Below are 21,708 nucleotides of genomic sequence, written 5' to 3'. Positions count from 1 at the left end.
AATGTGGTCTACAGAAGTCTGTGAGATAAGTAGTGGGGTAGTAGAACTTGGGGGATGGAAGGGGGTGGAAAGCTTGCACTGCCTGAGTGGTGCCTGTTGGAGGAGAGAATTTTTGTTGTAAATTGTCAATCTGGCAGCCTTCATAAGCACCTAAATTCCTTTTACATAGACTTTTGCTTGAATTCCTGTATTGTGTGAAACTGATACAATTTTAATGTTGAATATTTATGCTTTCTGCCAATACCCCACCAGATAAAGGACTGTTTGTCACTCTTAACTCAATATATTAGTCTAACTGTACACTCATTAAAGAAATGCTGCAGTTGCATGTTAAATCTGTTTCCAGTCATAACAGAACATGAAACAATGACATTGGCTGCATACATATTGTATATAAACATCTTAATGCATAATTATAATAATTCTTGGAGAATGAGTCTTTCAACAATATACTAGAAATGTAAGTGCTTGTATTTCTCCAGAAGGATTAAATAGCACCATGAGAGTCCTCTTGTACCTACAACTCCTTAGATCTTCAATCCATAATAATCCTTCCACTTTTTTAAAGTGATTGTTGGACATATTTCCAAAAGTAGTCACTGTTAAGACTGGCTTGTATTGTTGCCAATGCCATCTGCCTGCCAAATATGATCCTGTATTTAATCCATTAATGTGAAGAAAACTGTCAAATTAGCATCCAGGTTTTTAATCTGGGAATTACATTGCATTCAGTAAAATAGACTACAAGTCATGGTCCCCCCTCCCCACCCCAGCAACCTCAATTGCACTGTATTGCATTTTATTCAAAACATACACAAGAGTGGCCTCTAGGATACTCAATACAAGAATGCTGGGCCTTAGTCATGCAGATTCACCAGTTGCCCTTCATTTTAACAGTTGGAAGCATTCATGATCACAAACATGTTAGACATGCACCCTCTGACTACATTACGGTGGAGAGTCATGTTTGGTGGTTCTAGAAGACATGCAGAATTTTTCATCCCTGATTTTGTCTGAAGTTAGTTTGGGATATAAATGGGCCTGTTTTTAATTGTATGGAGTTTAGTTTTAGCAAGATGTGCTCATATCTACATCTCTTTTTAGAAGCCTCTAGTATCCTTGAAGAGCAAGTGGGGGAGGGGGTGCACAGGGTTCTGGCAAGGTAGCTTCTAGCCCTAGCAATATGCCCTCATTTGGGTGCTAGCCATTTAACATTTATCACACTTTGAGTATGGAATGTGAAAAGATAGCAGTGGGTAAACTTTTTATATTGGCATAAGTTAAAACGGGAGAGGGGATGTTTTTGATGTAGAACATCATTTCATGCTCAGGTGACTGAAACACACTTTCATTAACAGACTATACTGTACATCAGCAGTAAGAGGCAAAATCCTTCAGAGGCAAAAGCTTCAAAATCAGACCCTTTCAAAATTTGGTGAAACAGCGGGCAGCTGAATGTTCTGTATCATTACTTTGTGTATAAATTTTAAACTTAAATCAGTGGATTGCTTGGTTTAATATTGTATAAATAGTATTTTATGCATAAAGCAAGGCAATAAATACTGCTTTTCTGATACAAAAAAACCACATTTGTGGTGGTGTGGTATAGAAACTCTAGTATGTGCAAACAGCACTTGCATAGCTGTTTACATCTTGACAACGTTTTGCAAACATTAATTTTCTCACCTCCCCCATTTCCCAAGCTATACTATAAATCAGGGGTCGGCAACGTTCGGCACGCGGCTCGCCAGGGTAAGCACCGTGGCGGGCCGGGCCAGTTTTATTTACCTGCTGACGCGGCAGGTTCGGCCAATCGCAGCCCCCACTGGCCGTGGTTCGCCATCCCGGTCCAATGGGGGCGGCGAGAAGCGGCGCGGGTGAGCGATGTGCTTCTCGCCTCTATATAAATTGATTTTATACTGCAGTTCAGTATTGCACTTAATAAGGTCCATCTACAGTACCAATGTTCATAGTTTCCATGGTAACTAATGTACTTCAAAGAGAAAAAAGTGCTTAACGCTTAAAAAAAAAAACTGAACCAGAGAGTATGTGGAATTAAAGCAAATTGTAGTAGTGTTCTGTAACTTCTTGTACAGTTCATCCCATACTTCTGCCTCCTTCACTCACATGCAATATGGTTGTCTCAAAACTCTGCCAATAAAGATTGAGAGAATTCCATACTTACTGGTATGTCTATCAGCTACCCCAGTACTATAGGACTGTTGATAGTTCACTTCTGTCTGAAAAAAGCATTTTAAGTACCTCTACCCCACATCTGAAAAGGGCCAGTAAGCATACAATACACCAAAGTATTGTGCAATAATCACACTTCTGTTTTCATATGTGCTTCACTTTTCTGCAAATGCCAAGACCAGAGCTCGACTCCAAGTTATTACTCGTACTCAGATGCAGCACCCCTTATCTTCTATGGATTTTTTTAAATAGTGTCAGAGCTTCAGATTTTTAAATCAAGCATAAATTTTATTGGCAAGTACTTGCAAGAAATGTTTCACATTGGCAACACGTACTCTGCCCTTCACACTGCATGGGGTGACAGCAGAGAGGCAGCTAATTAAACAGACTCGCTGACTCAGCTTACCTTCTTATGATGGCCTCAAAGCCAAGGTACATCTATCTTCTAGACGTCATGATTGTGGGAAACATATGTTGTGTGTCTTCTCTGCAAACCTATAAAGGGATACTAATGTTTCACAGCCTGCATAGTGGAACTAGGTTGATCCAAGTGTTAGATTTTTATGAGGAAGGCCTGCTCCACACCTAATCTTTCCAAGCCTAATTGTAATCCAATAAAAACAAATTTTCAACATTAAATAAATAATTGACTCATTTTAGAATTCTTTGCTGTCACATTTCATCAAAATCAGAATGTTCCCATGAAATGTTTTGATTCTGACAACAGCATTTTTTTAAATGGAAAATAGTTCTAGTAAAATGTTTTCCCCTAAATATAAATGGCTCATGAACAGTATGTTGTGAATATTGAAATTTATGCTCTGTTGGGCTCCTATGTATTATGAGACTGTAAAGTCAAAGTATTTCATGTCTTACATAATCGCAACAATGTAGCTTGAATTTAGAGTATTAGTCAAACAAACCACTTTCAATGAATATTTGAGGATAATTCAGATGGGGAAACAGATCCATAAAGAAGCTGAATCTTCCCCAAAGTTACGCAACAGGTCAATAGCAGATCCAGGATTTGAGGCTAACTCTCCTGACTCCGCTCCATCCAGCAAGCCACAGATGACCCTTGAACTGGTTTGACAGAGGAGAGGCCTAAAAGATTAATTTTTGAATTTCAACTTATTTGTGAAAACATTTCCCCTTAAAACAGCTCTTTAAACTAATATCCCATCCCAAAAATCAGTTACTCACATGCTTTTTCCTGTAGAATAGGCCACTTCCGTTTGAGGCTATGTCTACACTCAAAGTTTTGCCAACAAGTTACATCAGCATACAGCCATCACAGTTAGTATATCGCTTGTCCGTATGCATATTTGGCTCCTGGCATCTACAGTGTGTGCTCACCAGGAGTGCTCATCTCAATGCACTGTGCAGTTCATTATGGGTAGGTATCCCAGCATGCAATCTGCTATCATTCAGCACATTGTGTTTTGGGTAGTTTTGTCAACGCATGGTGGGGCAGAAACTACTCATGCAGGGGTGACTGGGAGCAAGGTCAGCTTCCTGGAATGCAATGTTCTCTATCCACAATATCATCTCAAGCCATAGTTTTCATGCCTATTTTCAATTTCCTACAAACCCTCCACAGGCTTTGTTGCTGTCCACCATCTCCGAGAGAATCATGGAGCCTGCAGAGCTCTGCATTGCATTGAGAAGTATTGCAAGCGTGGTTACACAAATTGAATATAGGGCAATGGTACTGAATACAGACACCATTTTCTACAGGTGGTGGTAGCTGATCTCACTCCTGAGCGTAACAAAGGCAGAGAGCATGGCTGCTGCTGGCATCCCAAAGTTGCCCAGGCCTGCATTTTGCTAGCTTGTTTACGGCAACGGTGCTGCCAAAGTTATCGGTGCCTGGAGTGAGAAAGCATCCTACGACGGAGGACAAAATAAGGCTGCCATGCCTAGAAACCTTTGGGAGAAGATTGCAGTGTACCTGCACAGAAGTTTCATCAAGATCTTTCAGGAGGATTCAAGGGACATCCCTGTGTATGTAAATGAATTGCTCTGCATGTCCCTGCCCTAACTCTAGAGGTGAATGAAAAAGCAGATAGCAAGTCTACCTCTGTTGTACTGCATCCTCTTCTAGTAAGAGTAAATTAATGGAAAAACTCAAAAGCTGTGTCCTGCTAATTTGTGGGGGGCCATCCCTGTAATGGAAAATTTATTTCCATGCTTACCTGAGGTTCCTTCCTCTACAGAGTTCAAAAACAGCTCATAGCTCGCTGCACATCTGGATCCCCCAGTCACCTATCCCCCATTCTCCTCCTTGCTGTTTACAGGAGGGGCCTGTGACTTGAGCTTCTCAGTAGGTATCCATGCTGGTGGTGGGGGTCTCCGCGAAGTACAGTGTGCAGCTATTTGTAAAAGCCGCACATCTGTGGCTCAGCACCAGATCAATTGTTGGCCTTTTGGTATGCCTGCCACAGCTCCTTGGCTTTACTTTGTCATGCCACTTGTGCCTGTCCTGAGCAATCTGCTCATAGATGTTGACGTTTCTATGGCTGGTTTGGAGCTGTGCCTGCACAGCCTCTTCTCTGCAAAGTCCCAGGAGATGCAATATCTTCTGTCTACTCCAGGCAGGAGTGCATCTGGAGTCTGTAGCCAGTATGGTTAGCTGGGCAGTTGCGCACAACAACAGAAAGCAGATGGAGGTAAACTCACCAAGCTGGACAACCAGGAAAGGGCATTTTAAAAATTCACAGGGGTTTTAAAACGAGTGGGGAGGCTTCTGGTCTACAAGAGCGGTCAGTGTCGGGTATTGTGGGACATCTGCTAGAGAACTGTTAGAGCTGACACAAGCTGCATTGACCTCTGTCTGTTGGCCATGGTTCTATGCTCCTCAGGGAGGAGGTGTTACTACATCAGTGTAATGGAGCACTTATAGCGGTGACAAATGTAGATGTACACACATACATAACTAGGCCAAAGCAAAGTGACTTATGTCAACCTAACTTTGTAGTGTAGACTAGGCCTTAGGCTAAAGACTAACAGACAGGAGTTTGGGGTGCTAGTAGTTTGGGGTGCTAGTAGTCATTCCTCCAAGAATAACTTCCCTTCCTTTCTATGGGCTTGTCTATACTTACAGCAGTGCAGCTGCACTACTGTAGCGCTTAGTGATGACGCTACCTCTGCCGACAGGAAAGCTTCTCCCATTAGTGTAGGTACTCCGCCTCCTGGAGAGGCGGTAGCGATGTTGACAGGAGAAGCCTTGTAGCGTCGACCAGGGCTATATCAAATGCTGGGAAGTGGCTACATGAACTATGGCTTGATGCTGTGATTTCCAATCAGCTTGGAACTACATGGAATGAAACAGCACTCTCTGCACTGAGAATTTCTGCTGCTCCTCACTTATCTATGGGGAGAACATCTCACTTCAGTCTCACATATATTACGCAAAATGCAACAGGAGGATATTGCTACATTAGTCAAATCATCATTGTACATCAACAGGCTTTTCCAACTTGCTTTCACTCTCCCAAAAAAAGCACTCTACTGCCCTCTTGCTCCTGCTGAGTGGATAGTCAAATGTGAGACTTCACCTATGCACTCAGCAACTATATTTGGATTAGTGTAATCAGGGAATGGCTTCAGCTGTCATGGCAAAAGTGAATATGCAGGCTCGTCCACAATAACTATGGGGAGTGAAATGCCACTGATGTCAATGCTGTGTCGTTGGGACAGTGCTGCTCTTCAGAAGTCTAGAGGTTCTAAAAGTTCTGGCCTCATGGACATTGCATGACCACCCTATCTGAATGTCTAGGATCCTGCCACAATGATCCAATAGGGCTTGTATTTCCTCCAAGTAGTACTCCTTCTATTAAGACATTCCTGGGCTAGTCTTTAGAGTTGGCTGGGGAAAGATGCAAAGCACACAGAATGGGCACATGGTTTCCATCTTGTAGCTTTGACACAGTTAAAGAATCCCATTTGAACTCCCTCAGATCTCTTGCACATTGAGTATTGAAGGGATATGTGATCAAAGCAACCAATGTATAACTATGCATGGCTTCGTTACCCTCTGTGCATGCCCCAAACTCAGACTGGGGTTCAAGTTGTCAGTTACTGACCAGATTAAGGAGTTTCCATAGGGCAACCTCCACCCTCATTTTCATGGTGAGCAGAGGTATCCTCCTTGAGTGCTACTGCTGGATCATCAACACTAGTCCATAGCAGTAAAGAAAAATCTCTTTCTTCCTTCTAGAATTATGTAGCCACTACTTCTCATCCTAGGTCTTGAGACTATTTGGACCCATCAATCTGTGGTGGCAGTAGGGACCCAAAAGTTCTGATTGATTGCTCAGAGCTGGCTAACCCAGAGTTGGGGAGCTTTGTGACAAATGCAGTAGTAAATCCATGAACTGCTGGTCTCATTCCCTCCTCTTCAAAGAGACCGCCAAAACATCCTCTTGCACCTTAGACAGATTACTCTTGAAAAAGCTCCAAGCAAGGAGTAGGAGATGAGTTTTTACTCTAGTCTCTATTTTGAGAAAGAATTAGCACCAGCTCATGGGGACTCAGGGAAGTTTTCTAGAGAATTATGGGAATTTAACATATTCTCATGCAATCGATTTGAGCTTCCAGCTGTTATGTTCATGGTATACACACAGAGAAGTTAGTTAAAAACATCAATGTTCTTGCTGGAAAGTTACAAGAAACACTATTTTATTTCTTAGAATTCAGAACAACAAGTAACCCAAACCACAGAGAGACAATGCAAGCTGCTACCTGAAATAGAGCCACCTAACTCTTGGCCGTCTCTGCTGACCGACTCTGATTGCACTCTTTGCATGCTTTCCTACAGAGCCCCCTAGCCTGCCAGCAGGACCAGAAAGCCCTTTACAAATTTAAATGATGGCCTACAGTTTTCAAATACGCCACAATAGAAGCCTCCTGAAATCTCCTGCAAGCCACTGTTTCAAGTAGCCATGCCAGGAGCTGTCAGATAGGTAACCAGAGGATAATATAACTTCAATGATATAGTACAGTACAAATGTGGACTCAGGGTAAAACTAATGTACAGTATGGCAAATATGCACTGTTGCTACTTGCACTAATGGTTCAATTACCAAGAGATCAATTGATGTGGACAACAACAGCAAAATAAGGACAGACAGATGCATAGACTTAAGCAGCAGGCTGCAACTTTTATTAAACTTTAACAGGGGAAGGGCACTACCTGCCCATCACCCATACGCTCCTATACCAGGCATTTAATTGGTTCCAGGGCTCCTTACCATATAACCCATATATGGTGCCAGGTTTACCAGGCTCCATACCATATAATCCATAATGTGGGGTAGGCTCTGCTCAGCCTGCCCTCCACGACTCAGCTCTCTGAAACCTAGCACCCTCCTTCCTGCAAGGGGGATAGCGGGTGCACTAGGATGAGGATCTTGGCCTGCAAGGGCTAGTATGTATGACCTCAGCCTGCGAAGGCCACAGGCTCTCACCTTATCACATGAGCCAAAGGCCCAACACCAAAACCCCAGGTCTTTTACCTCAGAGAGCCATTCATTTTATTCTCTCTCTACTGCGCTGGAAACAAGCCGCAAGTTGCGACAAATAAACAACTGACTCCACCCCAGTACCTCAGTTAGGTACTAAGTGCATTCCTGCTTGACGCACTGTGGCTTGAAGGTCTGTGAGGAAGGAAAAAACCTCCCTGGTCCTCTGCCAATTGGCCCATGGGGGGAAAATTCCTTCCTGATCCCCGAAACAGGCGATCAGCTAGACCTTCAGCATATGTCAGGCCAGGTTTCAATTCCTAGTTCAGGTGGTACAGTGGGCTGCTGGAATGGAGGCTCCACATGGCCACGGCACTGGGCTAAATCCTGGGAGCTGGGGAATGCTGGCCAATCAGCACCCCTCTCCCCAAGCTGGCCAATCAGACTCCCAGAAGGAGGCGCCACCTATTGTCCCTTGGCAGGTGTCTCTCTTCTTTGCTACTGGAACTGTTCCCTTTTCACTGCTGGCCACATTGAATTCTCCCACCCACTGATGCAGGGGGGTGGCATTTCTCTAATTAGGACAAAAATCACAATCAGGGAGTCTGTAGGTCCCCAGACATGGTCCCTGAATACAAGGAAATTATCACCAGCCAGATTCTGAAGTGATCTTAGTATGAAAAATAAAGACAAGATAGATGAATAAAACTACCTTTTGGGGTCCACTGAGAAATTTCTGTAGAAATTTATCTGAAAATCTACATAATTTAATAATAAAATACTTTTCTTGTTGCTTTTTAAAAAAAAATCTTACAGAATTCTATAGCAAAACCATACTTTTCCGCTATATTTAATTTATATTATATAAAATTGTTCAAAAAACCCTATAGTAAAGTTAACATTTTCTATTACATTCTATAGGCCTTCCCTATAAAGGGAGAAGTGGTTGGCCCAAGTACCTTGAGCGTAGATCAATAACGACATTTTTATCATCAAGTTTGTATTAATGTTTTCATATATACATTTTATAACTCCTCTAATCTTCCCTTCACTTTTTATGAAGCAAACAAGTTAATAGAATGATGTGAGTTGGTGTGAAAGTTAAATTCAGAAGGTACCAGCGATTTTAAAGGAGTACACAATGTGTGAATTTGATTTGACACAACTGTAAATATATGGAAAAGAATGAGAGAAGCAACAATAAGACGCATTAGTGAAAACAGCTGTGAAAATCAAATATTTAGAGAAAAAATTGTTGGCTACAATTATTCATTCAGCACCAAGGAATAGACTGTGCTGGAACATCTGAGCCTTACGTTCTCCCATGATCACCACCAGAGGAAAAAAAGCATCTATTAAATACAATGCTTTTCTCCTGTACTTTATAGAAAATGTTATATATTTTGAGTGTGAGTTATTGACTTTAAAATTTAACTCAATTAGACACAAAGAAATACACTTTAAATGGTGGTAATTTGTGTTATACTGTAACATGAGTACTGCAATCTAAGTAAAAGTTCAAAATATATGGTCAAGCTATTGACAAGTGTCGGGAGAAATTGCTACTATAGTTTTCCAGCATGTGAATGCTATTAAACTACCATCTACTGATACAAGTAATAGGGCCAATTTTTCAGTCAGAGCCTTAATCAGACCTTTGATTTTGCACGTGCAAAACAGATCACTTTATGGAAGTTTAGACTGCAATGCCTTGGCTTTAGTTTAGAAAAAATGGCTTGGATAAAGATACACCTGAATGATGGTGACCAATATATTTATAGCACAGTCAGTGTATTTGCTATTATTACTTTATTTCTATGTTGACTTGCAAAAAAAATACCCCCCCCCCCGCCTCCTAATTGAAATTTACAAGGACTACAATATTGTTTAGTATAACCAATATAAAGATAGCAAACTGGAGATGCAGCTGTAATAGCAAAACTGAAGCTTGTATAGCCTCTTTTCCCCTGATCTGGGTCAGTATAACAAATAACATTCTCACTAGCTTTTTATGCTTCCCACTGTACTTCTAACCTATAGTATTCTGCTTGGTTTTGGTATCTGAGCCTCATATTAACTCTACTGTAGCAAACTCCATTTGCTAAGGTTTCAGATTTCGGTAAGAGACACCCTTCTGAAATGTTATTTGGTCTTATGCAAGAAGACATGTATGATTAGAGTTATTAAATGCTAATAAGATGTAATTTGGGGAATCTTATCATATATGTAGAAAAGAGTGGTCATATCTTAAACCTGAGAATGTCCCCTAGATTAGCAATAAGGGTTAATGGGTTTGATAAAAGACCTTATTGTCATGATATTTTTTTTTTAGAGGGTCTTAATTATTTTCAGAAAAAACAAACCAGAAAAAAAAAAAGGGGTGGAAAAAAAAAGTCAGAATCCTTAGTCTAGAGATTTCATGAAGTAATGAGACAAAAAACAAATGAAGAAGGAAAACCTAAAGGAGGATGGAAGACATACTGGTTCCATGCTAACAGAAAAACATATCCACGTAAGAAGGTGAAATTATAATTAAAAAATACTGCTACATCTATCCAGTCATTGGGACAATTTTGTGGAGTTATTTTGTTCAGATTCTAAAAAATGGAAGTCGAACTCAAAAGTTATTAGGTCCCTTTCTCTTATCAGTGATCTTTCCCTGGTTAGCATCCCACCCCCTTTTGAATCAAGCAATCCTATCTGTAGGATTTTTATTTTTACAGTATTTGGCTAAGGTGTGCCTTGATGCAAAAGGTGGAAAAATCAGACTTGTGTTTTTCAGGAGGTGCAACACTGACCTTTAAAATTTACCAGTTGCCTTAGATATCTGAATATGTATTTGCAGTTAGGTAATCACAATATTTTCCAGCATTACCTATCGTATGTATAGAGAAGTGCAAAGGAATACTGCAGATACTGAGGTAAACATTATCTACCGATTTATTTTATATTAGATAAAAGTGGACAAAATGTAAGGGTTGCCACTACAGATAACCTCCAAGTGGAGGTTTAAAAATACCACTGAAAATCAAGTAATAATGTGGTCCCAGTGATCTCATAGATTAAGTCCATGGGGACAGATCCTCAGTAAACTGTGTGGAAATTTGTCATTTTACATCAGCTGAGGGTCTGGCCCAAGGTCCACAACCGGACTTCAGGCCCATTGGCTGTTTGCCTCAGATATGGAGGAAGATACCTCTTCCTCACACTTCCTACAGTAAGTACCTGAACTTTCCTTGGAAAACATTTTTAAGATGAGGAAAAACCCACTAGGGAATCAATCTCACACTCACACAAAGTGGTGTGTCTTTGTCTTGGTCACTCTTAGGGTAACCACTACTCAAATGATTGCCTCTAGCAGATTTAAATCATGAAGTTACAATGGTTAAAACCACATCTGAGGACTCGGTCAAAATCTGTTCTGGGTTAAAACATGCAACCCCACTGACGTAACCAGGCTTAAACAGGGTTAATCTAGAGAAAAAGTTATTCTTCTGTTCTGCTTCCAGGTTTGTAAACTCTCCATTACCAGACTTCTGGTAAACCTGCTACTTGATGATACATCTTGCACTGACACATCAGGATTGAATCCTTAAGTCAACTGTTATCTGAATCTTTTTTAGTATGCAGAAATAACTAGAAATAACAGAAATAACAGAAATAAACTAGAAGGAAACGATGATAGTTGTATACCTGTATGCTAATGGGAATTTTCTATTGACTTCAACAGGCATAGAATCAGGCCTTTTATGCTTATTTATTGTGTTTCTTAATTAACTATTATCTTTCAATAGAAATAAAAAGTATTAAAAAGAAAAGAAAGCCAAACAGAAGTGTTTAAGAACTAATGACATGTCCAAATACTATGCTATGTGTAATAAATATGAAAGTATGTAGTCATGCAAACTGGTACTTTGTTCTTTTTTTCATAACCCCCAAAAATAAATGAATGAATGAATGGATCGTTATTCTAGTGATTTTTTGGGGAAGATGTGGCAGTTCTGGATAAATTATTTTAACCACTGAAGTAATAGTGTAAAAGTAGAGTATTTCAAAACTATGGAGCATTATATATTCTGAATATGTTGAAGATTTTACTAAAGGAAAAAATAATAAAAATGTCAGGTTAAATCAAGTTATGGTATGAACCCAATTCCAGGGGGGAAAAAAGTCAACTATTCAAATTCTTAGCAGGACCTCTTCAAACTCAAATACCATTCTTTTTTGCAAGCTGTGAAGTTATGTATTGCACCATATCCTACCAGAGATTAATATTTACATACTGTCTGCCAAGATATTATAAAAGAATTGATAAAAAAAGTGTTAAGATTAATTGCAAAACTAACAAAGCACTTAATGTCACTACAGACACTCCCCAACTTACGCAAACATTCCGTTCCGGAATGTCTTGCATAATTCAAATTTTGCATAAGTCGGAAACGTATCTCCCACCATTATGCAACCCCCCCCCCAAAAAAAACGCATCTGACGAAGTGGGTATTCACCCACGAAAGCTTATGCTCCAATACTTCTGTTAGTCTATAAGGTGCTACAGGACTCTTTGTTGGGGTTTTACAGATCCAGACTAACATGGCTACCCCTCTGATAAAAAAAAACAACAACCCCAAAACACTCCTATTTCTAGCTTACAGAACTTTTTCCGTAAGCTTGGATTTACGCACATTGGGTTTACGTTATGTATGTATGTATGTATGTATGTAGGCACAGGTAATAAAGTCTTTCCAGAAATCTGCCTAGTGACATCCCTACATATACTTACGTTTTAGCATAAGTGGTGGAGTAAGACTGAGTCCTGGATTCAATACAACTATAGGGCAGCTCTACAAACCAAAGGACCATGACCAACAAATATTATTTGCCCTATCTACACTCGGTCTAAAGTTCTGTTTAAAATCAAATTAGTAAACCTGTTTTAAAACACAAGCTATTTTCCCAATTTAGACAAGGCTTTGTGAGACTGAGAAGTTCCATGAAAGTTGAAGGAAAATATTTGCTGAAGCTGCTAAAATGCCACTTCTGCCATTCAACCAGCTCCAATACACATCACAACATCTTTTTCTAGCCACAAAGTAAATGCTTCATCGTGACAGTCTCACATTTATAATATCAGAGCTCTTTCCACAGGCATTGCTAACTATGACTGTTGCACATGGGGCCAAATTCGGATATGTTTCACCTATGCAACAACATTCTCCCCTGAGTTTAAGGATAACTGAGAAATGTTTTTATACTCCACAAATGCTAGTACAAAAACCATGACCAGTTTTATTTAATGCCCCCCGCACCAACATTGAGAAACACCTTAATTTTTTCAGCCTAGCCCGTAACACCAAGATGATTCCCTGTACACTTTCATTTCTATGCCAACCCTCCATTACATTGTCCACAACAAAGCTTGCTTTCAGACATGAACCATAATTTAGAAAAAATTAAGTCCTATTCATCTGAACTAAAGCAGTTTTTATAGTGCCGTGTACTCTGCACAATATAGTCTAAAAACAAAACAAACAAGTAGTAGTTATCACACAGCAACACACAAGTGTGTCCTACTTGACACATTTTCAAAAAGGAAAACAAGACCATCAGTTCTGGAAAGTCACAAAGCACTTTACAAAGATTTATATAGCTTCTTAACATTCCTGTGGGACAAGTAAATATTATCAGCCTCATTTTACACAGAGGTGGAAGGAAGTGACTGAGTTACCTAATATCATGCTCAGGCAAAACCAGGCTTAGAATTTGGGATTCCTGATTTTAGACCTAGGCCTTACCCTCTAAACACGTCACAGAGCAGACAGCTTATTTAACTCACCAACAATATCAACCGTATCAGTAGCTAAGGTTCACATAATAATGGAAAAAGGATTTCTGAACTTTCATTTGGATTTAAAAATCCGCTAGAAATTCACTTCAATGGTATTTACAACCCCTTTTTGTTCACTGTCTATCTACCTGCTTGTTTTTAAAGTCACAAGAACATTCACTAAATAAGAAAAAGTGTTCCAAATATTCCTTCAGTTAAATATTCATGCCCCTGGTATACATGTCCACAAATATTTGTACAGGTGTTTGTTAGACAAGAATATTTACATAAAGAGAAAGTATCCAGACAAACATTTGAAAATACATATTATAAAGAGAATTCTCTCCAGAAAACTTCATGCAGCCATCTTGAAAGTAGTTTTTAATTTGAAGTCAACCAGCCAGACAAGAGAAATAAATTATTCTCCTTAACCACTGAAGACACGAAAAGAAGCAATGGGCTAAAATTGCAGCACGGGAGTTTTAGTTTAGACATTAGGAAAAATGGTAAGCACTGGAACAAGTTACTGAGGGAGGTAGTGAAATCTCTGTCAGTGGAGGTTTTTAAGACCAGGTTAGACATACACCTGCTGGGGATGGTCTAGATAAAACTTAGTCCTGCCTCACTAAAGAGGGCTGGACTAGATGACTGTAACGGGGTCAGGACTCACCACCGCTGGCGCCTCCTGCTGGTTGCTCCGGGAATTAGCTCATCAGCTGTGGAGTGCCCTCTGCGCATGGTGTCTCACCCATTGTCTGCCCTGGGAACTGCCTTGCTCCCCGCTTGGAGGTGTCTGCTTCAGGACACTGCCCTCTGGCAGCACCCACTACTACATTCTCACCCCCTTTGGGAGGGGAGGGCGTTAACGGCAGTCGTTCAGCTTGCATCTGCCTCAGTGGCCAACCATAACCCTAAAGTCTAGCCCCTCACCTCAGGGGCAAGTTGCAGTCTGTCTCTGCCACACTCCTGCATGGCCAGGTGCAGTGCAAGGGGGAGGAATGGGGGACCCAGGCCCACCTGCTACTCTGGGTCCCAACGCAGGGACCCTCTAGCAGCAGCCTCTCTCTGCCCTCCTTCTCTCACCTCTTGTCCACCTATCTTCCCTGGGCCACTTCCCCTTTGGCCCCATGCACCTTCTTGACCCTTTTTAGCAGGGGCCACAGCCTGGCAGGTAACTGGGCCGGAGCTCTCGTCTGCTCCCCCGAGCCTGCCCAGCGCTGCTCTGTCCAAGGTGCTACCACCTTACCTCAGGAGCCAGTCCTCCTCCCTTGCTAGTCAGGGAGAGACTACCCTCTCCTTTGCTAGGCAGCCTTTATATAGGGCCCAGCCTGGCCCTGATTGGCTCTCCACAGGCCTTTGCTAGTTGGCTGCTGGTCTGCACAGCCTCTCTGGCCAGTTCCAGCCCTTTTTCTCATGGAGTGGGGCAGCCACCCCACTACAATGACCTATCAAAGTCCTTTCCAGACCCACATTTCCATGATAACCATTTGTCAAGTCATTTTGAAAAAACACATTAGCAAAATCTGAATTTGTTTGTGGATTATTTGCAAATAGGAAAAGGAGCTAAGTTACTCTCTAATTGAGTGTTCAAATAAAGCTGGTTGACATGTAGAGGGGAAAACATCACAAGTAGATTTTCTGTCTTTTTAAATTGAAATTTAAACATATTTCATCCATTTGAAGCAAATATTTCAGCCTGTTCAGATCAAACTTTTCCCAGTAAACTGGCCATTGCTGTGCAAATTGCTAATGCATATTTGCCGATAGACTTACTTCCATTACTTTGCATTTTAACCTTTCCTGTTAAGATTCAGATTTTTAATTTGTTTCTCAAATATATTCTCTCTTGAAGCTTCCACTTGCCAGGAAACACCCCCACAAAATTCCTGCTGAAGATAATAGGAGATCAGGGTGTATAATCCATGGTAAGATTGAATACCCTATACCGAATACAGTATTAGACATACAATAAACTGCTTTTGTTTAAACAGACACTTCAACACACTTTAGGGACAAACTCTAGAATATGATTAAATAAAGAACTTGAGATGATGGGGGAGGGAGATTTAACAGAACTAATATGAATAAAAATATTTCTGTTTTGTTCCTCTTCATATTGAAAATGAAAATGAAAATAATTTTCTATTTTTAGGTTAAAAATCATCCCCCTGCACTGAAGGAAATTCCAGCGTGACAGCCTATTGCTATGTTATGAAAAACATAAAGTGAAACTGCCCGCAGGAAGCAGAGCTCATTCAACGGACCACTTGAGGTTCCGTTTCCAAGCCCAGTGAAACAAATATTGAAAAAAGCAAAAAGCTTGAATGGCGAAAAGTAAATCAGATTTGAAAAACTGTCTTAATGTAAATCACCTTGGGATACCTAGCAGCACAAGAAAGAGATGATAGAAATTAAATTTTGTCTAATTTAACTTCTATCTTTACCACATTCTTTTAACTGTAAACTTAATTCATTTATGTGGATCCTTCTAGCATATTTATTATCAGCTGCACAATCTGTTTTGAGAACACTCCTCCATATCACTGCATTACATCATGTGAATACTCAAAAGCGATGGAGACAATACCATGTTCACACCGTTCACATGTACCTATTCCTGAGATACCGTATGTTTTTCACAGCTGGCATCAGGTTAATGAGTAAAACTCCCAGTTTCTGTCCATCACTTGGAAAAGATACATTTGTAGGGAATACTATCACGTGTTTTTCACATTTGCAGAAAATTGTATGAGACTAATAGACAATTTTCTGGCCCCCATCTCCAATAGGAATTCTTTGCATGAATTACCAAATTTTAAGATGTACAGTTGGAAGGAAGGAATGAGAAGGCTAGAGAATAGCAGAGTTTTATGATTTTCAGTCCCATACCAGATAGGTAAAGGTTTCCTTCTACTGGCGAAGTTGAGGAACAGCTGTTATCTGAAAGGCATTTCATGACCAGGGTCTAGCAAAAAGAAGCTCTGCAGTACTCTAATACCCACCCCCCTCCCCGAATATCTCCCAAAATTTATTGATAGCATTTAACTGCATGTAGGGTCTTACTATGGTAACAGACCTGCCTAAAAGTGATGGCTTCAGATACTTGAGAGTAGACAGATCGGCCCCTACTCTAAACACTGTAACTGGAGCATAATGTTAATCATACTCTTCTTTACCCTTTACATCTTCTTTATCTAATGGGGGAAACTACAAGTAATTAAGGGGTTATTTTTAATACTGAAAAATGTAATGACTGTGGTTTTGTTCTTCTGATGGTTTGCTAGTTTAATTAAATAAAAAGAAGGAATGTGAAAAGGAAAACTTTCAGAAGCAGAAAGTGATGAAAGAAAAAAAAACCTTATCCTACAAAATATTTAAATTCAGAGACATGGGTCAAAAACACAGCAGTGTGCAAAGGGCTTTGAACAAACACCAGTTGCTCAAGTTCTACACTCAGACAGGGACTTTAAGACATCATCATGATCCGCAGGTGGTTGTTGCAATTTTGCCTTGTGCTTCTCTTCTCCAGTGAAATCTCATGTCTGGACTGTAACAGAATTTATGTTCTACAAACCAGAATGAACAGCGACAGTTTAGAGCATCTGGACAAAATGGGTGGCAACTTTCCCTTCCAATGTTTAAATGAAAGGATAGCTTTCAAGCCCAGAAATATCCTCAAGATCCCACTGTCCCAGCAAGAGAATGCCAAAGTAACCATCCAGCAGATCCTCCAAGAGCTCTTCCATATCTTTAACAACAATCTCACCCAAGCTGCCTGGAATTGGACTTCCATAAAGGAATTCCAGAATGGACTTCACCAGCAGATTGAGAAGCTGGAGACGTGTTTGAGTGCTGAGATGGAAAAGGAGGTAACCTACCCAGGAAATGAAAACCTCCTTCTCAGCAGCCTGAAACTGAAGAGATACTTCCAGACAATAGACAATTTCCTGAAAGAAAAGCAATACAGCTGGTGTGCCTGGGAGATCATCCGTGTGGAAATATCCAGATGTTTTATCATTCTCAACATTCTCACAAAGAGACTTGAAAATGAAGGTACCATATTTTCTTTTTTCCTAGAAAAAGTCAAATATTATTTGCATAAAACAGCTGGAGAGAGATGGTTGATAGGTTTATAACTCCTAATACGTAGGGCCCAATCTTTCTCCCATAGTAATATTATGCATACAGTTATTTCAAACACATGTTCGAATCTTTTTAGAGTAGCATATAACTTAGTGCTTCTCTACCACACACAGTATTCTATATGAAAAATATACAAATATATCATAACTGCTAACCAATGAAAAAAATATTGTTAAGTGATAACTAACCATACAAATATAACTTTGCCCAGTAAGTGACTAAGTTGGGGAAAAGAACAGTGAGAAGCCCCCTTTCAACAACTGCCTCGTTAGACAACTTTCCAGTTAGGACACCAGAAAATGGAGGGTCTGTGCTCACACACTTCTATCCCATCATCTAATTCTGTACATGGGGATTGCCGAGGGTTCTTATTCTGCTTTTCTTTGTTTTATTTACCCCTAAATTCAACAGCTTTAGTAACATCTGGTTAGAAAAAGCTGGCCCATATTTGGCATTTGAAACTCTGCGTGTTTGACCCATTCCCCTTTTTCATTCCAGCACATGATGCTTTGAGTAATGATGTTATGAAAACCGCTGAGTGACACCGCACCTCCACTGGAGTCCTTCGTCTCTAAGTGGATTCTACAAGATGCACCTTTCGAGACTCTTTTCAGTCCATCTTGAATTAAGCAAACTGTTAAACTTCAACTGCACTATTTATATACTACTTGCCATTACTGGACTGATTTATTCACATGAGAAAATGTAAAACAGAAGATTTTGCTGAAAATATTGCAGAAGACAACGTAGTATTTGAACTGAAGGAGACAAACATTACTATTTCTTAATCACTGATATGTGTTTGCTCCGAATTTGCCTTGGATTTCCTACATCTCATGCTAAATACCCTCACAAGCTGCCTGGAACGATAGTCGCATGGAAAGATCCTGACATGGACTCATAAGCAAGGGAAACTTCTGGAGGTGTATTTCACTGCAAGGATAACAAACAAACAAGAATATCCCAGTTTTTAGGTCATTTATAATTAGGCACTTTTGAATTTTAAACTAGTGCAAATATATATTCTTTTCCTCCACTGTGAAAATATTTTCAGATCATTTTACTGGATTTGTAAAAGTGTTTTTATATTGGTCCATTTATATTTATTCACAATATTAATGTATTGCTTTTAAATATTTTTTCAGAGGTTTTATAATATTTATAAATAATTTATTTATACAAAATAGCAACCTACAGCAGTAGTGATTTGTATTAAGTAGATTTTTTTTTTTTTTTTAAACAGAGACCCAATAAAAATCTTCTCTTGTTTTACCTTAAGACTCCAGTTCAGCAAAGGACTTGTAAACATTTGCCTAACTTTAAGTCCACGAGCTTCCCTTTGACATAAGTGGTGAAACTTGGGAATATGCTAAAGTACATTGTGAACATAACCCTGATTCAGCAGTGACTCCATAAGAAAAATAGTTATGGTAATTAGTTTCACCACTCCAACAGATCACACACCACAACCTGAACTCTGCAGCTTTTGTGTTTCTGCCTGTTACCAGATTATTCCCCCCCACAATAGTTAAATATTACCTGAAAGCAAAACAAAACAAAAACAAAAACTAGCCATTGGACCAAATCTTGTAAGGATCTCTCTCCGCCAAGTTTGGGTATGTAGATAGTATTTTTGAAGAGCTATTTGTCAGTCATAGCACTGTCTAGGATTAATTTAAACCAGACCCGAAATCTGGAGATTTCTTATTTAAAGGTTTTTAAAAGAAGTCAACCAACCACTACATTAAATGTTCAAATAGTAAAAAAAAAACAAATTGTGTGTGAATTTTTACACTGATTGGCAGCCTGCCTTTGGGAAAACAACAGGAATGCATGTCCCATTTTAAATCCCTTTTGTAACACAATCCAAACTATGCAGTTTCTAATAGGAGACTGTAAATTCTTCACAGTCAACAGATGGCAGCATTGCAGAAGCTTTTGCCCTCTGTTCTCTTTATTTGAGGCAGGGGTCCCGGCTGCCGGACCCGCTCAGCCCGCTGCCAGTCTGGGGTCCCGGCCCTGCCCACATACAGTGGGTACCTACCTTCTCTCTGGTTCTGGCCCATTCTCTTCCTCTCTCTGCACTGAGCTGAGGGTGGGAGTGCACTGAGCACAGGGCTGGGGGTGAAGGGTCTGGCCAGGAACTAGAGTGAGGGAGGGGGCTAAGAGTTGGGGAAGGAGGTTTGGGTGTGGGAAACTTACCTGGGCAGCTCCCATTTGGTGTAAGGGGTGCAGGTGGGAATGTGTGTGTGGGGGAATGTGTGGGGGTGCCAGAGTCAGGGCTGGGGTCATGTGGGGGTGGTGAAGGAGTCAAGCAGAGGGCTGAGTGTGTATGAGGGGGGTACAGGGCTCAGGGCCTGAGGGGTCTGCGGGACTCAGGGCAGAGGGCTGGAGGGGATATGCCCCTATTCCAGCCCCCTTCCCCTTCCCCAGCCCCGCCCCCGCCATACCCTAGCCCTGCCCTATCCACTCCCTCCTACTTCCTGCCCCCTGACTGCCCCCCTCAGAACTCCCAACCCCCCTGCTCCTTGTCCCCTGACTACCCCCTCCTGGGACCCCTGCCCATAACTGCCCCCCAGGACCCCACCCCCTATCTAAGCCTTCCTGCTCCTTGTTCCCTGACTGCCTCCCTACGACCCTACCCCCTACCTGTCCCCTGACTGCCCCGACCCTTATCCACACCCCTGCCCCCAGACAGAGCCCCAGGACTCCCATACCTATCCAACCGCTCCCCGCCCCCTGACAAGACACCCAGAACTCCCGACACACATAACCCCCCCTGCTCCCTGCCTGCCCACCCCAACCCCTCTCCACACCCCTGCCTCCTGACAGGCACCCCAGAACTACTCAGTCATCCAACCCCTCCCCCAGCGCCTTGTTCCCTGACCACCCCCTCCAGAGACCCCCCCACCCTAATTGCCCCCGCAGAACCCTCCTTGCTCCCTGTCCCTGACTGCCCTGACTCCCATGCCCCATCCAACCCCCCCTGCTCCCTGACTGCCCCCTACAGAGACCCTCCGGCCCTAACCACCCAGCCTGGGATCCCACCCCCTATCCAAACCCACCCTGCTCCCTGTCCCCTGTCTGCCCCCACCCCTTATCCAACCCCCCCGGCCCTGGACCCCTCACCGTGAGGCTCCTAGCAGCATGTTTGGCTCCGCACAGAGCCAGACACGCTGCCCCACGGGAGTGGGCAGTCACACCCCTCAGAGTGCTGCGCGGGCAGAGGCATGGCTCCAGGGGCGGGGGGAAGATGGGGGAGGGGCCGGCGGCTTGCCGCGCCAGAAGAGTGGGGCCATTTGCCCACTCCTGCATTAGGGTGTGCCTGGGCACACCTGGCACACCCCGTGCGAACGCCTATGCCTCCTGCCCCCGCTGGAGGGGGAGCGGAGAGCGCAGAAGAGCGGGCCGGGCTGGGCAGAATTTTTAATGGCACGCGTGCCATAGGTTGCCGACCTCTGATCTGAGGAGTTCTCAAACATTTCATGATGTGGGCCTAATCTTACAAAAATTGTTCTAATGATCATTTCCCCTCCCATTCAAGATCAGGTAACATTTTTGTGGCAGGTACACCAAATCTTACAGAGAAAAGTAGTACTAGAAATGCATTAAATAATTTTAGCGGTCTTTAAAGGAACGTGCAATCTGCCAGTTCTCTGAAGACCACGACTCAGTACTCTGTGTACTACTACTGATTCATGACCCTTTGTTTGGGACCTGCTGGTTTAGAGGCATGTACAAGGAGTTAACTATTAAAACAAATGCCTATCCTTTCTTATGGTGCAGTTTTTTCCAATAGCTGTAGCCATCAGCTGTCGAAGTTCTTTCCTGCCCAAATCTTTCTCCCTTCATTCATTCCTTCATGTAGTTGGAGCCTACCGGTTATATTGACAAAACACAATTATATGAAAATAATGAGAGCAAAATAGACTGAAATGAAAAAGTCAAGGATGACAAAATCACCACCTCCAAAATGTATCCCCCCCTCTATGGTGGAACATGGCAGTCCTGGTGGAACCTGGGAGCCATACAAACTCTTCAAAGTCTTATTACTTCATTACCTGTATAATGCAGAGAGGAATCTCC

The 21,708-nt window shown here is 41.7% G+C and overlaps 1 protein-coding gene across 1 annotated transcript; it reads left to right on the top strand.

Moving 5' to 3' along the window:
- The first annotated feature begins 16,958 nt into the window (after positions 1–16,958).
- On the top strand, positions 16,959–18,164 carry LOC101937920 (interferon beta). The gene is made up of 2 exons (XM_005294795.2): positions 16,959–17,532; positions 18,121–18,164. The coding sequence occupies exons 1-2, from the start codon at positions 16,959–16,961 to the stop codon at positions 18,162–18,164; spliced, it is 618 nt and encodes a 205-aa protein (XP_005294852.2).
- Positions 18,165–21,708: the final 3,544 nt, after the last annotated feature.

The sequence above is a fragment of the Chrysemys picta genome, chromosome 6, assembly GCF_011386835.1.
Source record: "Chrysemys picta bellii isolate R12L10 chromosome 6, ASM1138683v2, whole genome shotgun sequence".
Lineage (NCBI taxonomy): Eukaryota > Metazoa > Chordata > Testudines > Emydidae > Chrysemys > Chrysemys picta.
Note: the sequence above shows the minus strand (reverse complement) of the source record. Positions and strands in the feature narration are given on the sequence as shown.

What these genes read in the sequence shown, in the direction of transcription:
- LOC101937920 (XM_005294795.2), top strand. Translation starts at nt 16,959, where the DNA reads ATGATCCGCAGGTGGTTGTTGCAATTTTGCCTTGTGCTTCTCTTCTCC. An exon ending in AAAGAGACTTGAAAATGAAG is followed by an intron (nt 17,533 to 18,120) that starts GTACCATATTTT and finishes TTTTCATTCCAG; the next exon opens with CACATGATGCTTTGAGTAAT.